Genomic DNA, 16247 nt, shown 5'->3' with positions numbered 1-16247 from the left:
CTTCTCCCCATGCTCCGGCCACAGCCTGGTTACGTCTGCTGGACCTGCTAGAAACATCCGGCACAGACGCCCGTCGAAACAGCACTGTACCGCGAAGGTAAGCGTTGTTGCGACCCGGTGGGGAGTTGTTGGAGCGACTCTTTCTAGTATGCGTTTAAGACGCTATTAAGAAAAGTCACTCAAAAAACACAGTAAGACTATAAAAATAAAGTAATAAAAGCTTCAGGCTGCTTTATTAACAGCAGCCCTGTGACCATGGTCCGGCTCCTGCCGCACCAAACAAAATATTGATTTGACTGAGTCAGTGGGCGGGATTATATGGTGAAGCCCCGATGCATCCTGGGAGGCCAGAAAGCTCGTGACCGTTTGGTGCCATTTCCGCTGTCGCTCCGGCATATCCCAATGTTATCCTGTGGATAACCTGTGGACCCAGCCAGAGAAAAGCTCTTTTCAGGGCTGCTTAGCACAGCCATCCCTGTTAGCTGCCTGCACTGCAAGCAGCAAACTTACAAACTGAGCTCCAGTGCCTGGAAGCGGGGATATAGAGGAGGCGGTGCAGTGCATCCTGGGAACAGTCAAAGCTTTAGCCTGTTGGTGCCTCAGATCAAGATCCAACTCTACACCCCGGTGTTATTCCATGTGGAATACCAGTGTACCCCGCAGCAGAAATATATATATATATATATATATATATATATATACACACACACACACACACACACACACACACATACATACAGTCTGATCTAGCAACCAGTAATGCTCCCTATAATCCAGAGGAACCTGTGGTATGCACTAAACAGAGCTGCCCATAGTGCCCAATGGGGAGGTTCAACTCTAAAATGTGTGAGATTAGTTGGTGAGACCTAATGTATTTCATCCCCTGTAGGGAGCTTTTCTTGGGTGTGTAATACTTTTGGCAAGCTTATTTAGGTGACAGTGCCTTCCAGCAATCATAGATATGTACAACAGGGAACATTATCGTCTTACTGGGGAGTAGCCCTGTTTTATCATCCTACTGCTTCCTTGATCTAGAGCCTCCCCAATAAGTATGCTTAGATTACAAAGACTTGTTGGAATCTCATGTAGTCAACAGCCCCTTGCAGTGCATGGATTTAGGAAGTCTGCTGGGTGGAGAACGGTGCAGTGTTGGTGCAGTATATAGAGGGAGTGTTGTTTTAAGGCAGTATTTGGAAGGAGCACCATATTTGTAGATCAAAAAAAGGGGGGGGAGGGGCTGGACTGCACACCCTATTACTAAAGATATCAAGAGGTCCTATCATGCTGAGGCTTCTTATACTATGCTGGAGGAAGAGAGGTGATTTAAATAAACCCTGACAATCAACATGGAGTATAATTGAAGTTCTTAGCACACATTTGCGCAAATATGCGGGCCCATGTATCACGTCCAGGTGACTTCATCACGTGGGTCCCTAACATTCCTAATACTATCACATTCTATAAGTATGTAGATCGTAAGCAGTGTTGGGCCAGTATGTGGAGTGGAGGCAATATTGGGGAAGTGTGAGAAGTTAGAGGTCAAAGTCCCGCTTATACCATCTATAGCAAAGTCTTTTCAGCCTCTAGAGAAGCCTTCCATGCTTGCATCGTGCACAGATTTCCGTCCTGCATACGCATTAACTACAGTAGCAACCCATGTCCAGCAACGGTAGGCAGCCAGCAACACAGGAGAGGACACTGTTGAGGAGGGAGCCATAGCAGGACCTCGTCACAGAGGAAAGTTTTGTTAAATACCTGCAGCATATTCCTTATTATCACTGTGATAATCAAAATTAAGCGCCATTCTTAAATGAAGCTATAAATACAGATTTCAGGGACAAAGATGATAATCTGCACTGAGTGAGGAGTGTCTTCTTACAGCTACTCTGATTGTAAGTATGGTCAAAAGTGATGCAGCAGTCCCCTGCAGCTTTGTGTTCGGAGCAGAGGCGCATTCTGAATCACCCAAGTTACGGCTATGTGTGCAAACTTTACTGCTGTATGTATCATGCATAATTCCCCTAAAAGAGTACAGCGAAGTGTTCAGCTAGGAACAAGCAAAGTAAGATGTTCTTATTACAGTACATGAAGTCTGCATCAGTTTATCAGCCTTATGCACTGCCAACTGCTGATAAAACTCTCAGAAGTATCTGCTGCTGTGCCCATTGGCCGATCCTGCCATTCAGGGTGAGTGCCAAGCGACGGGGGCAGTGCTCAATTTGAAGTTACAGTAATATATTTTGAGCTCATGTTGGAGCCACACATACAGTATTGCCATCTTTTATCATTTGCACTGTTCCTTACTCTAAAAAATGAAATATTTACAAGGAACTGTAAAATAATTATTTGGTAGTTTAGGTGATTGACTATATATTGTACATTGTTAAGAACGGATCTCCCCCAAAAAATGATTGTGTGAACTACTGGAGAAAACAAATCATTTTATGCTTACTGGATCACTGGATGAATGCTGCATAGATTGCACAGACTGATCCTTGGCAGTGTCACTATTATTAACAACATTCTTGAACAAAGTGACTAGTATTCATAATGGCCGAAGCAGAATCATTTTTTGGAACAATGCTCTTGTCTATGATGTATGAACCAATTATAGTAATATATCACCCTTTTCCAGGGCAAAGCACGTCTCTAAGACGTCTTCGTGACTGTGCAGTTCCTGTAATGTTTCAAACAGACCAGATACAATATTGACTTTGATAAACTGTGAACTATATTGCTATGTGAAAGTTTGTAAAGTGGTTCTCGTTAGCTTGATATAAGCAATCACGTCACCACTTATTTAAAATATACACTTTATAAGATGATGACATTTCTCCAGCTGCAGGTTTTCATTTTAGTGTTATTATTGCACAGCAAATGATGAAGTCTGTAATATTACTACAACAAGCAGTGGTATGGCGAGGCAGAAAACAGGTGCTGGTCAATGTTTATTTTCCTGCAATGTGCAACTCGTAAATTCTAAATACCTGGCTCCCAGAATACTGGGTCACAAAAAGAGAGTTGTATGGTAAATCTAAATACAGGAGTATAGAGAATTCCAGCTGACTTATTTATCAGAAAAACATTGCATAGAAAGAACAGAATATATACTAAGCTGACATTCGCAGAACAATTTTGAACTATTACTCTGACCACAATACACACATTGTTATTCCAGGTGGTTGCTATTACCCAATAATTATATCTGATTTGTAGTAATTTGCTGTGTTTACATGCCACCTGCAAACGTACTGGATCACTCTTCCATCCCATACTGCAGTACAAAGGACGATTTATTGGAAACACTCCACGAATGACAGCGGACAGTGCAAAGCAAAGGTACAGATCACCTGTAAGTGGGCGTTACATAAAGGGCCTTATTCAGAACAGCAAAAGAAAGGGGCAGTTTGCACCTGGGGAAACCACTGCAGGTGGGGCAGATTTTAAATGTGCAGAGAGATTTAAAGCTGGGAAAGGAGTGTCCTATCTTAAATCTAAATTTCACTGCTCAGTATTTGAGCGCTACATGTAACAGCAGCACGTGTTTCCACCGCATGCAAACAAGCACATAAATGGATTTGCATCCCTTACATTGAAACATAGTTTATTCCTGGTGCAAATTTATCATTTTTTTCTTACTCTTAACTGTACATAAGGTCCCAAATGTAGTTTAACCCATACCCCCCAACATGACCCTCTTCAGGAGGGACATAATGCTCTGCTCCTGGACTTCCCTCTTAATGCATGCTTGCCATCACCTGTGCTGAAAACACCTTTCTTATCCATTAACCTGTTCAAAACAGGTGCCGGCTATCATACATTAAGGAAAAGTCCAGAAGCAGAGCATTATGTCCCTCCTGGAGAGGGTCATGTTGGGAGGTATGGTTTAACCAATCACCTAGCCTGGTCGCATCAGATTCAGCCACATCAGGCTGGGCTTTCACTGACATGGTCGCATATGATCAGTGACCAGTGAGAAACGCCCACTGGGCGGCTGCAGGAAAATAATCTTCCTCAGCTGCCGCTCTCAGAGGAACCGCCCAGCCCGCCTACTTCCTGGTTCCCTCCCTCGGTGCCTGCAGTGCAGCCAATCATTGCCGATCAGCAGCCCAGGGGAGCACCTCACCTAGCAGCTGCAGAGATTAGCAGCCGCAAGGCCAGTGGTGTCACTACGTGGGAGCGGGTGCGTACCACACCCGGGTGTCACCCCATGAAGGGTTGACACCTTTTTTTGTTCTTTTTTTCCCCTTCTAACCTGTCTCAGAGGATTGCTCCCTGCGATCAGAGGAGGCGTCAGTAACAGCACTCAGCAGTGGTGGTTTCACCCCCCCGTCATTAAGAATATATATATATTTTTTGCTATTTTATCGTACGCTGCACATTACACTCTAGGCACCAGCCTGTCAGCTCACCCCTGGGCATAGATGAATGATCAGTCCAGCTCCACCTTCCAGCTTCTGATTCACAGGCTGGGCTTGATCTTGATTGGCTTTCATTGCTGCACTAGTCTTCTCCTTACTTAAACTCTCCTCTCATGCTGAACTGGGACGCACCGCGCCGTACCACACCAAGCAAAAGTTCCCCAGCACAGGGATCTGGAGCCGCCCGTCCCCGTATCCTGCTGCAGCTACATGATGACAGGCAGAGCAGCAGTACAAAGAACCCTCTCTGTCCACGCCTTCGATGCAGCTCTAGGGCCAGTTATTCAGCATATACCACAATTCTCCCCTTTAGGTGAGTGCGGGCCCTCATCCCTGGGTACCATCACCAGTACACAGGCATTATACACTAGGTCAGTGGAATGCCGTATGGGCTAGCTAATATACTGTAAGGACTTGTGCGTGTGTCCTGCAATACAGACACCTTCGCACCACTCCTGTCCCCAAACAGAACACCTCCAACCCACCCTCTTCCATCTTCCATACACCACCCCACCAACCTAACTCTCCCCTGTTTCCACATACCCTGCCTCCAGGCACTAGCCATCCCTTCAATACCTGGCTCCAGACACCCTCTTCCCTCCCTCCCTGCCTCTAGGACAACCAAGCTCCCCCTCCTGTCGCCAGTACCATCGCCACTACCCCTCCTTGTTTTCAAACACCGCCTTTCCCTTCTGCCAGACACCTCCCATCTTGCTGCTAACCATAATACTGCCATGCCGCACTTCTCTACCTTACTGACATACTTCTTCCCCTTACTGCCATACTCCACTAAATGGTGTCATGCCCCCCCTCTTACTGTCAATCCCCCCCCTTACTGCCAGTCCTCCTATCCTGCCATACCTCTCCCCCTTACTGCCAGTCCCCACTATGCTGCCATACTTCTCCCTCTTACTGTGCCATACCCCTCCTTACTGCCAGTACTCCCCATGCAGCCATACTTCTTTCCCTTACTGCCATACTCCCCTCCACTGTGCCATCCCCCCCCCCCCTCATACTGCAAGACCCCATTAAGCTGCCATACTTCTCTCCCTTTCTGCCATACTCTCCTCCATGGTGCCATACCTCCCTGTCACCACTGCCTTTCACTCTCTACCTGGTGTCACCCACTGCCTCTCCTTGTCACTCTCTCCCTCTCCCTAGTGTCACCCACTGTCTCTCCTTGTCACTCTCTCCCTCTCCCTAGTGTTTCCCACTGCCTCTCCCTGGCATTATCCACTGCCTCTCCCTGTAACCCTCTACTGTCACCCTCTGCCTCTCCCTGTCACCCGCCGCCTCTCTGTATTCAACTATCTGTACCCGTCACCCACTGACTCACCATCTACTTCTCCCTTGCACCTTATCTCCCCATCATCCTCTGTTTCCTGTCACCCTCTGCCTCTCCAAGGTATCACCCTCTTCCTGTCACTTGCTACCTCTCACATCACCACTTGCCTGTCACCCTCTCCCTGGTATCTTTTACTGCCTCTCTCTGTTACCCTCTTCCCATTGAGGCTACACCTTTTGTTTTACGGGGCCACACCCACTTTTTGTGGAGCGTGTGCCAAAGGCACAGAAGATTCCCCCCTCTTCCCTTGTTATGGTGCTCCCCCTGTCATTTTGTTCTGGATCCATCCCTGGCACTCAGTATAGACTCAGGTTAAGAGGCAGATGGTGCAGCCAGACTCCCACAAGTCCTGTGCTTCTCTGCACTTGCACAGTTTGCACAACACAGCAGCATGCCTTCAGCGGTTGCCAGGCACCCAGGCTGCGGGCAGTTGTGATTATTAACTTTATTCACCCCATTACCGGAGCGGGCCAGCATCACAGCAGCAACATCCCAAGAGGCAGTGATTATCAGCACTGCTACCAGGGGTAGCAGCCACCAGACCCAAACTCTGTACCTATACATTGTCCAGTGTACGGGAGATACTGACAGGGTGTGTGGGCACAGAGGGGCCTGCAGGAGAGCGGAGGTGCCCAGATCAGCCATGAACAGTGCCACTCTCTGAGCAGGCACACCGCCGCCACCTATCACCAGCAGCAGCTGCAGGGCCAACTATGGATAGGGAGGAAGAGAGGATGCCGGAGCAGCGGCACCAGGCAGCCATAACAATTAAACTTTTTATGGACAGTGGAATTTAGAGAGATATGGGATATTTGGAGAGAAGGGGGCTTATGACAAAAAGCAGAGGGACCACGTCCCCTCCCAGTGAGACCACACCCCTTACAGGAGCACTCGCAGTGTCTTAACCTTCAGTACCATGGGAGGGGGGTGACACCATGACTTGGTGCACTGGGTGACACCAACCCTAGTGATGCCACTGCACCAGGGCAATGTAAATCAAAAATCTATCACCTACCCTATGTACAACCCGCAGCTGCAGAGAGAAGCAGCCTCCGGTGGTGCTGGTGGGTAGGGAGGCACAATGTCACAATGTTTCAATGATCCGTTATCTGATATATCAGACACTGATGTTTGATTTACAACAGAAAAAAATAGATATTTTAGAAAATAGGATTTTAATACATACCGGTAAATCCTTTTCTCGTAGTCCATAAGGGATATTGGGGAAACTAGTACGATGGGGTATAGACGGGGTCCAAAGGAGCCAGTGCACTTTAAATTTCTTCAACTGGGTGTGCTTGCTCCTCCCCTCTATGCCTCCTCCTACAGGCAGTTATAGGTAAAAACATGGCCAAAGGAGAAAGGACATATATGAGAGAAGGAACATGATAACAAAGGGTGGTGAGATTTACACACCAGCACACCACAAACATAACACAACCAGCAACGGCTGGGAACAACAACAGCAACAGCTGAACAGGTAACTACATAACAAGAACCTGCAGAAAAGTCAACGCACTGAGGCGGGCGCCTAATATCCCTTATGGACTACGAGAAAAGGATTTACCGGTAGGTATTAAAATCCTATTTTCTCTAGCATCCATAAGGGATATTCGGGAAACTAGTATGATGGGGACGTCCCAAAGCTTCCAGAACGTGCGGGAACATGCGGAGACTGCTGCAGCACCACCTGCCCAAACTGGGTATCCTCTTTGGCCAGCGTATCAAACTTGTAGAACTTCACAAAGGTGTTCTTCCCTGACCAGGTAGCAGCAAGGCCGAGACTCCACCAGCAGCCGCCCAGGAAGACCCCACTGATCTTGTAGAGTGGGCCTTCAGAAACTTAGGAACAGGTAAGGCTGCCGACACATAGGCCTGCTAGATATAAGCCTAATCCAACGAGCAATGGACTGCTTTGAAGCAGGGCAACCCTTTTTCTGTGCATCTTAGGAACAAGGAATCTGTCTTTCTGACCCGAGCTGTGTGCTTGACATAGATCTTCAAGGCACGCACTGCATCCAAAGCCTTCGGAGGAGCAGAAGCATCAGAATTGGATGGAACTACAATAGGTTGATTCAGGTGGAACGGGGAGACAACTTCGGCAGGAACTGCTGTCTAGTCTGGAGCTCCGCTCCAAGTATGGACTTTTACACGATAAGGCCCCCAATTCCGAGACACGTCGAGCAGAAGCCAGTAACATCACTGTCTGCCATGTGAGGTACTTGTCTTCTACCGTCATCAGAGGTTCAAACCAGGAGGACTGTAGAAATGTCAACACTACATCCAAATCCCAGGGTGCCGTAGGTGGCACAAAAGGTGGTTGTATGTGGAGTACCCCTTGCAAGAAGGTCTGAACTTCTGGTAACACTGCCAATTTCTTCTGGAAGAAAATGGAGAGGGCTGAAATCTGGACCTTAATGGAACCCAGACGTAAGCCCTTATCCATACCAGCCTGCAGGAAACGTCCCAAGTGAAACTCTGCAGGCGGATACTTGCGTTCCTCACACCAAGAGCCTGTTACAATGTAACTTGCATATCCTCCAAAGCTGGTAAACTTGATTTGAAAAATCATTGGGGGGGGGGGGGTACTGTCGAACTCCAGCTTGTAGCCCTGAGGAACGAGCTCTCTGACCCAGGAAGTCTCCCAGACGCAGCTGAAGTGACACAGTCGAGCTCCCACCTCGAGATCCCCTCGGAGTGGGTGGGCACCATCATGCTGAGGCCTTAGTGGAAGCAGAACCGGTGGGCTGTTCCTGAGAACTGGTACTTGCAGGTTTTCTGGACTTACCTCTGGTGCCTCTAGCTGCATTGGAGGCATCTCTGGCCTTCGATTGTCCCAGAGGGGAGGAACGTGGATTTCCCAGCCGTAACTTTGGAAATCCAGGTATCCAATTCAACCCCAAAAAGCCATTCCTCAGAAAAGTGGAGGGATTCCACACTACGTTTGGATTCTGTGTCCGCAATCCACTGATGCAACCACAAGGCCCTGCGTGCCGACACTGCCATGGCAGACGTCCAAGCATTAATGTTCCTCATCTCCTTGAGGGAATCACAGAGGACACGTGTAGTGTCCTGAATGTGCTTCAGTAGGGTTACCATAGTAACTAAGGGCATATCCCCCGAGAGACCCCCCTGAATTTGAATGGCCCAAGAATGAATAGCATGGGTCATCCAGCAACCCGCAATGACCGGTCTTTGTGAGAGGCCAGCTGCAGTGTATATAGCCTTTAGGGTAGTCTCTATCTTCCAATCCCCAGGATCCTTCATGGTAAAGAAGCCCGGGGCAGGCAGCACCGCCTTCTTAGACAGGCAAGAGACTGAGACATCCACCCCAGGGGAATCCTCCAAAAATGTTCTACCTTCAGGAGCAAATGGGAAAGTGCGCAAAACTTTTTGGACACTTGGCATTTTTGGGGGGGATTTTTCCAGGCCTGTTTGAATAAGTCATCTAACTCTGTAGAATCAGGGAAAGTGACATTGGGCTTGTTTTGTATAAAGAAAAACGACTGCTGTGATGCAGCGTCCTCTAGAGGGAGCTTTAACACATCCATTATAGCCAAAATGAGGGGTTCAATACCCTGAGTAGAATCAGGATCCCCCCTAACGGGATCCAGGTCATCCACATCATCTTGTATATCATCATCTGTATCAGATAGCAGAGCAGGTAAACCCGCCTTCTGTGCACCTACATGAGAGAGGGGGTAGGCTGTGCATCTGCCCTAGCAGCTGAAACTGCAACAGCTTGTTGTAGTAGCTGAGTCTTCTGCACATTAGTAGTGAGCTGGGAAGACAATACTGACATCATAGTCTTAAGAGACCCTAACCAGTGGGGCTCTGGACCCTCTCCCCCAACCCCTTCACTGATTTGTGAAGATTGACTGCATTGTTCACAAGAAACAGAATCATTAGATAATGGAGGGAATCTGGTGTGACATACACTGCACAGTTTGTGTTTACCCATATTTCACAGTAAGCACAATAACATACACATACACACACACACACAGACAGTTAAATTGCAAGCTTGCCCTACTGTATGTGAGAGGAGACAGAGGGTGGGATATACTAAGGGAAATATGCTGTAAAACTCCCATTTTCGGGGGTTTTACCGCAATTTCAAATGTACTAAAACCCGGTCGCCATTTTTACGCCGCCCAGGGTATCGCCATCTTTGGATGGCGTTATCCTATAGAAGTCTATGGGCTTCTTATCGACGGCCGCCACAACCCGCTGCCCCTCCCCCCCCACGGCATACCTTCCTCCAGGCAGCCTGGACCCCTGAAGGTAAACTCCTCCTCCCCCTAGCAACGCAGCCAGAGGTCCTTCCGGGTGCAGGGGGAGGAGGAGGCGCCGGGGACAGCCTGCTGCCTTGTTTCCGGCAGCTGAGGAGAAGGAGAGACCAGGGAGTTGACGGAGACCCCCCGCACACCACCTTACAGGTATCGCGGGGGGCCTCCGTCATCGCATTGCGATGTTGATCGCATATGTTAGTAGTACATATGCGATCAACATGGCGGCGACGTATGTTAATACATCCCGCCCAGAGAGAGAGGACACCAGCACAGCCTGAGCTGCACAGCCCCAATGAGGCTGTCAGCTTCCTAAAACACAGTAAACACAAACAATTTTAGTCCTAAAGAGGATCAGGATAGTGTACACAAGTGGCTCTCCCCCTTTGCTACACCCTGTACCAGTTTTTCAGCGTGTGTTGTGAGGCAGGAAGCGCTGTGTGTGCTGTAGATGGCTGCAGTAAGCAGAGGAAGGCACCAAAACGCCTCAGGTCCCGATCTGAGTTAGCTCTGCCCCCTCTAATAGCGCCAGAGCTATAATGAATATTTATACTGGCAAAGTCTCCTACATAGCTTAAAACATGGCACAAGTGCTAGTCAAGCCCTTTTGTGTCAGTTCTAGACGGGGATCTTAGCAGGACCCGCCCCAGGAGGGTCCCATATGCCGCGCCCATGGTCAGCCGCACTTTGAACCGGGGGACCCCCCTAGCGTGGCCCCTGGTTTGTACTCACCACCGATGTCACCTTCAGGCTGTGACAGCCAAGGCGCAGTGTCCCGCTGAACAACAACCCCTCAGGATGGTGGTCCTGCAGCGGGGAAGCGGCTCTGCACCTTGTAAGGCCGGTGACCGTCCTCCCCCCCTAACTCCCATGGCACAGGTATGCTGTTGCCCAAACAGTATACCGAAAATAACAAGCAATCTGCAGAGATGTACATCCTCTCCTGAGGGCACTTTTTTAAAAACTGCCTGTGGGAGGGGGCATAGAGGGGAGGAGCCGGCACACCCAGTTGAAGAAATTTAAAGTGCGCTGGCTCCTTTGGACCCCATCTATACCCCATCGTACTAGTTTCCACAATATCCCTTACGGATGCTAGAGAAATTTATTTTTTTATTTATTCTTACAATAAAATCGTGATGAATAAGTTTAAAGTAGATGTTCTTAACCTAATTCAATCACAAAAAAAATCTGTCAACTTCTGAGCAGTTTTGAAAAAAATATTTGTCAGTTTAGTGATTAAACAGAAATGTTAAATCAGTCAGAGAGAGTAGCATGGGGACTATAGGGCAGTAAAGTCCTATTGCTGAACATTACTCAGAATAATACATCCTGTAAGTCACAAGGAACAAGTCATATCACATAGGCCCTAATGTCACCTTAACCTCATATTGCCGTGCAATGGGGGTAATTCTGAGTTGATTGCAGCAGCAAGTTTGTTAGCAATTGGGCAAAACCATGGCCCTCATTCCGAGTTGTTCGCTCGGTAATTTTCTTCGCATCGCAGCGATTTTCCGCTAATTGCGGATGCGCAATGTTCGCACAGCGACTTCGCCAAGTAAATTTGCTAAGAAGTTTGGTATTTTACTCACGGCATTACGAGGTTTTTTCTTCGTTCTGGTGATCGGAGTGTGATTGACAGGAAGTGGGTGTTTCTGGGCGGAAACTGGCCGTTTTATGGGAGTGTGTGAAAAAACGCTGCCGTTTCTGGGAAAAACGCGGGAGTGGCTGAAGAAACGGGGGAGTGTCTGGGCGAACGCTGGGTGTGTTTGTGATGTCAAACCAGGAACGACAAGCACTGAACTGATCGCACTGGAAGAGTAAGTCTCGAGCTACTCAGAAACTGCACAGAAAAATCTTTTCGCAATATTGCGAATACTTCGTTCGCAATTCTGCTAAGCTAATATACACTCCCAGAGTGCGGCGGCTTAGCGTGTGTACTGCTGCGAAAAGCGGCTAGCGAGCGAACAACTCGGAATGAGGGCCAGATATAACATTTGTAGAGAGAGTTAGATTTGGGTGGGTTATATTGTTTCTGTGCAGGGTAAATACTGGCTGCTTTATTCTTACACTGCAATCCAGATTCCAGTTTGAACACATCCCACCCAAATCTAACTCTCTCTGCACATGTTATATTTGCCCCTCCTGCAGTGCACATGGTTTTGCCCAACTTCTAACAAAATTGCTGCTGCGACCAACTTGGAATGACCACCAATGTACCTATGATATTTGGGGGCTATTGCTGCGTTGTTGTTTTTTTGTCTCAGCAGGAGAGTGCAAATGACAGTCTGCCATAAAACATTCCCTGTCATTGGTGGTCATTACGAGTTGATCACTAGTGAAAAATGTTCGCAGCGCAGCAATTAAGTGAAACAGCGGCACTTGTGTGCATGTGTATGCGGCGCAGTGCGCATGCGCGATGTACTTTCACAACGGCCGATGTATTTTTACACAATCTCTAGCGACGCTTTTCAATCCCAAATGCCAGCCGTAGAGTGATTGACATGGGCGTTTCTAGGTGTCAACTGACCGTTTTCAGGGAGTGTTTGAAAAAACGCAAGCGTGCCAGGAAAAATGCAGGCGTGGCTGGCCAAACGCAGGGCGTGTTTGTGACGTCAAATCCGGAACTGAATAGTCTGAAGTGATCGCAAGCTAGGAGTAGGTCTGGAGCTACTCTGAAACTGCACAATTTATTTTTATAGCCGCTCTGCGATCCTTTCGTTCGCACTTCTGCTAAGCTAAAATACCCACCCCAGAGGGCGGCGGCTTAGCGTATGCACGGCTGCTAAAAACTGCTAGTGAGCGATCAACTCGGAATGACCCCCATTGTTGGGAGTACTGCATGTGACCTTTTATGCTCGTTATCAGTGGCATCTCTAGGAGGAAAATCAGCACTGCACAAACTCCTCCACATTCCCTTATATGCTATCAGACTCCTACATGTGCCTCTTCATATGCCATCAGGCCTTTCCAGATGCCCCTGATATGCCTCCATAACTCTCGAGATGCTGATAATATGCCATCAGGTCCCTCCAGATGCCCATCATATGTCATTAGACACCTCCACATGTTCATTATGTCATCAAATCACTCCAAAGGGTCTGGAAATGCCACCTCCCCCCCCTCCCCCATGCCCCTTTATAGATCTCCTCCACATGCCCCTAATATGAATTTCCTTTACATGCCCTTTATAATCCAAAAATTCATCAGAAATCCTCCTACCTACATCCATTCCACTTACCTCTGGAGCTCAAACAGAGAAGTGAGGTGGGACTGCACAAAATCCTCCCATTTCACCTTGACAGAAGGAAAACTAGCATCGTGATGGGACGACAAAATAATGCAATAAGAGCGGGAAAGGCATCTGCGAAAGCCCAGAAATTTGAATGGGGGGAGGTTCCACAGAAAATTGATAAGACAAGGCATGTCTAAGGGCCTAATTCACTAAGGATTGCAAATGCGGCAATTGCAGTCCTTAGCAATGCAAATGCAGGAGGTGCATACCACCTCCTCATCGGCGACGGCAAGTTAAGTAAGCTTAAGCTTTCTCAGCCTTGCCGTTGCAGTGCGCCTTCTGAGGCCATGGTAACTGCGTCTCGTGTCGCAGTCCTTGGTCCCGCCACTCCCGGAAAACGGGGACAGCGCGCCCCCATTTTCACCATGACCACCGCCACCACCACGCGAATGCCTCTGCCTGTCAATCAGGTAGAGGCCTTCGCATATCTGCGCCGTGATCACAGGACCTGTTCTGCACAGGCGCAAAACAGGTTCTGCGCGTGCGCAGGACTCAAACATTGGGGAAATACAGTATCATCTAATCTGTTCCATCAAAAATATTAAACATAGAAATAATTATATTAAAATGTTTAGTATTTTCTTGAAGGATGGGAAAAAAATTATAATTTTGTTGACCAAACTGTAAAGTAAGGGTAAACCATAACACTATCTATGTACAGTATATTAAAGCACTTTGTGTTGCCAGGTCAGGCATTGTAAATAAGACATGAGAAATATACTTGCTGCACAGTCACAGTTCACAGAATTCTATTTGTCCTGACTCCTGGGAGATGTTTGTACTTTATTTGCCTTTAGCTACACCAGCTTTGCTGTGTAGATATAATTGTCTCCAAGATACATGAAGGTCACCTTTAACTGTACATACATGCAGCAAGCATCTGAAAGGGTAACTACATTTTTTTCACAGCTCTATGAGTATGAAATAAAAGTTTCTCTGTCCCTACAGTACCTATACACCCTGGCTGCAATGTGAAACAGCCGGGAAGAATGCAGCATCTCGCAAGCAGCAATATGATATCATCTCCAAGTGCTGCTTGACTCTCTCTGACTTAAAGTTACGTGCTATAATCTATATAGTAAAATCGACTGGTGATAAAAAGGATGTCATCATATTGGAATGTAATAACAGTTTATTTGAACTCTAACTCCTCCCACTAGTGTCAAAGATGCACAGCAGAGAGTGAGGGGGCATGGATAGAGAGAGACAGTGGGGAAGAGAAGAGGAGAGGTGGAGAGAAAGTGTTAGGGGTAGATAAGAGAGAAAATGCGGGAGAGAGTGAGGTGGGGAGAATGTGTCAGTGGAAGAGAGAAGAGGGAGTTGAGAAGGAGGGAGAGGGAGAGAGAGAAAATAATTTAAAAAAATACATAAACAAAACACAGGCAACGCTGGGTACTACAGCTAGTATTATATAGAATGCTAAGGCTATTTCAGGCTCTCTTATTTAGTACTGTACACACTACTGAGGCAGGGGCAGCTACTATAGACTGTACTGTGAAAAAATGAGGATCTATACTCGCTATATCGCTTCTAAGCAGGGCAAAGCTAGAAGACCTGTACGCTAACCTGCTATTTAACCTATGTAACTACCTTTGAACTTAAAACCTACTGTATGTTTTAACCCTGTAGGCAGTGTGTATCAAGAGAGAAAAAGTCCTGTGTGCAGACTCTGTCTGGGCCTCCTCCTCCCAATCCGGGAGTACTGTGGACTCTTTGCACTAGGGTCACCAGAGTCTGGTGTGCATATTCAGGTCTCCAGGAAAATGGAGCTGTGCCCATTTTCCCAGTGATTATCCTTCAGCACATTTGCGAAATGCTGGGAAAATGGCCACTGCACCATTTTCTCAGTGATTTCTGCAGCGCTGCTGCTGTCGACGACGCGGGGCTCCGAAGGGTAAGTATGGAAAAAAATGGGTGCAGGTGTGTGTGTGGGCCCTTGTGGATCCCTGGTGGCTCGTGTGCACCACACACACTGCAGCCATTATAAATATGCCAGTGCCTGTAGGTCAGGGGTTTTCAACTCCAATCCTCGATTATTTTCAGTTTGTAGTTCAAAATTCCTGTTGTATGCAGTAAAAATCGGTTTGTGTTTCCTAAATGTAGAAATTGGTGAAGGAAGTCACTAAAGGAATGCATTACAACAAGATCACTTGCGCCAATAACATTTAATTTTCTCATACTTAAGCTAAGACTTACGTATCTCCTTTTCTGTCTCCACGCCTTCACTGTCCGTGTCACTTGGGAGTATCCAGGGCTGACGAGAACCCTGGAGTTGTTCATAAGATTCCTCCTAACAAAGAAATACGAACAATGTTTATTTATATAAACATCTGTAATTTCTAACATCTGTGTCAAAAAATATTGAAGCAGAAAACATGAATGTTAGCTTACAAAACATCAGTGTTCAAGTCACTATGCAAATACATAACCATATGTTTTCACAGCTATTCTGTGTGTTGTGACATAATATTTCCATTTTCCAAATATATTAAGTGAATAGAATTTTGCAGGCGGGTAATGAAAAGTCAGCATGCCACCTCCATGTGTTTGAGAATGGGCACAGACTTGCCAAAAACACCCCACGTTCCCAAGCTGGATTCTGTTTTGATTTTAGTAATAAAGAATCTTTCTGTTACAAAAGTCTGATGCCAGTATTTCCATTACATGTTCGTTTAATGTCTGCAAAAGTGTCTGAAGATTGTTTATATTGGTACAGTCTATTTATATACAGATATATATATATATATATATACTGTATATATATATACACACACACACACACACACACACACACACACACACACATATACATATATATATTAGGTTCTTTCTCAGAGTGCACTTTTGACTGGTTGCTTGTCTATACAATTGTGTGTATGTGGTATAATACTTACACTGGT

General features: G+C 46.9%; 1 protein-coding gene across 5 annotated transcripts in view; it reads right to left on the bottom strand.

Annotated features, from left to right (window-relative positions):
* The window catches only part of C5H8orf34 (chromosome 5 C8orf34 homolog), a 603368-nt gene that overhangs the window by 33467 nt on the left and 553654 nt on the right, over nucleotides 1–16247 (bottom strand). For 2 of the 5 annotated variants that reach the window (XM_063923875.1, XM_063923876.1), the window contains 2 exons: nucleotides 15544–15637; nucleotides 14532–15440 (listed from right to left, as the gene is read on the bottom strand). In XM_063923875.1, coding sequence (XP_063779945.1) covers nucleotides 15364–15440; nucleotides 15544–15637 — 171 coding nt within the window. In that variant the 3' untranslated portion in view covers nucleotides 14532–15363. Of the gene's footprint in view, nucleotides 1–14530; nucleotides 15441–15543; nucleotides 15638–16247 lie in introns of those variants that run through there. The other 3 variants (XM_063923877.1, XM_063923878.1, XM_063923880.1) reach the window with 3 other exon arrangements.

This window comes from Pseudophryne corroboree, chromosome 5 (genome assembly GCF_028390025.1).
Source record: "Pseudophryne corroboree isolate aPseCor3 chromosome 5, aPseCor3.hap2, whole genome shotgun sequence".
Lineage (NCBI taxonomy): Eukaryota > Metazoa > Chordata > Amphibia > Anura > Myobatrachidae > Pseudophryne > Pseudophryne corroboree.
This window is presented reverse-complemented; position numbering and strand designations above follow the sequence as displayed.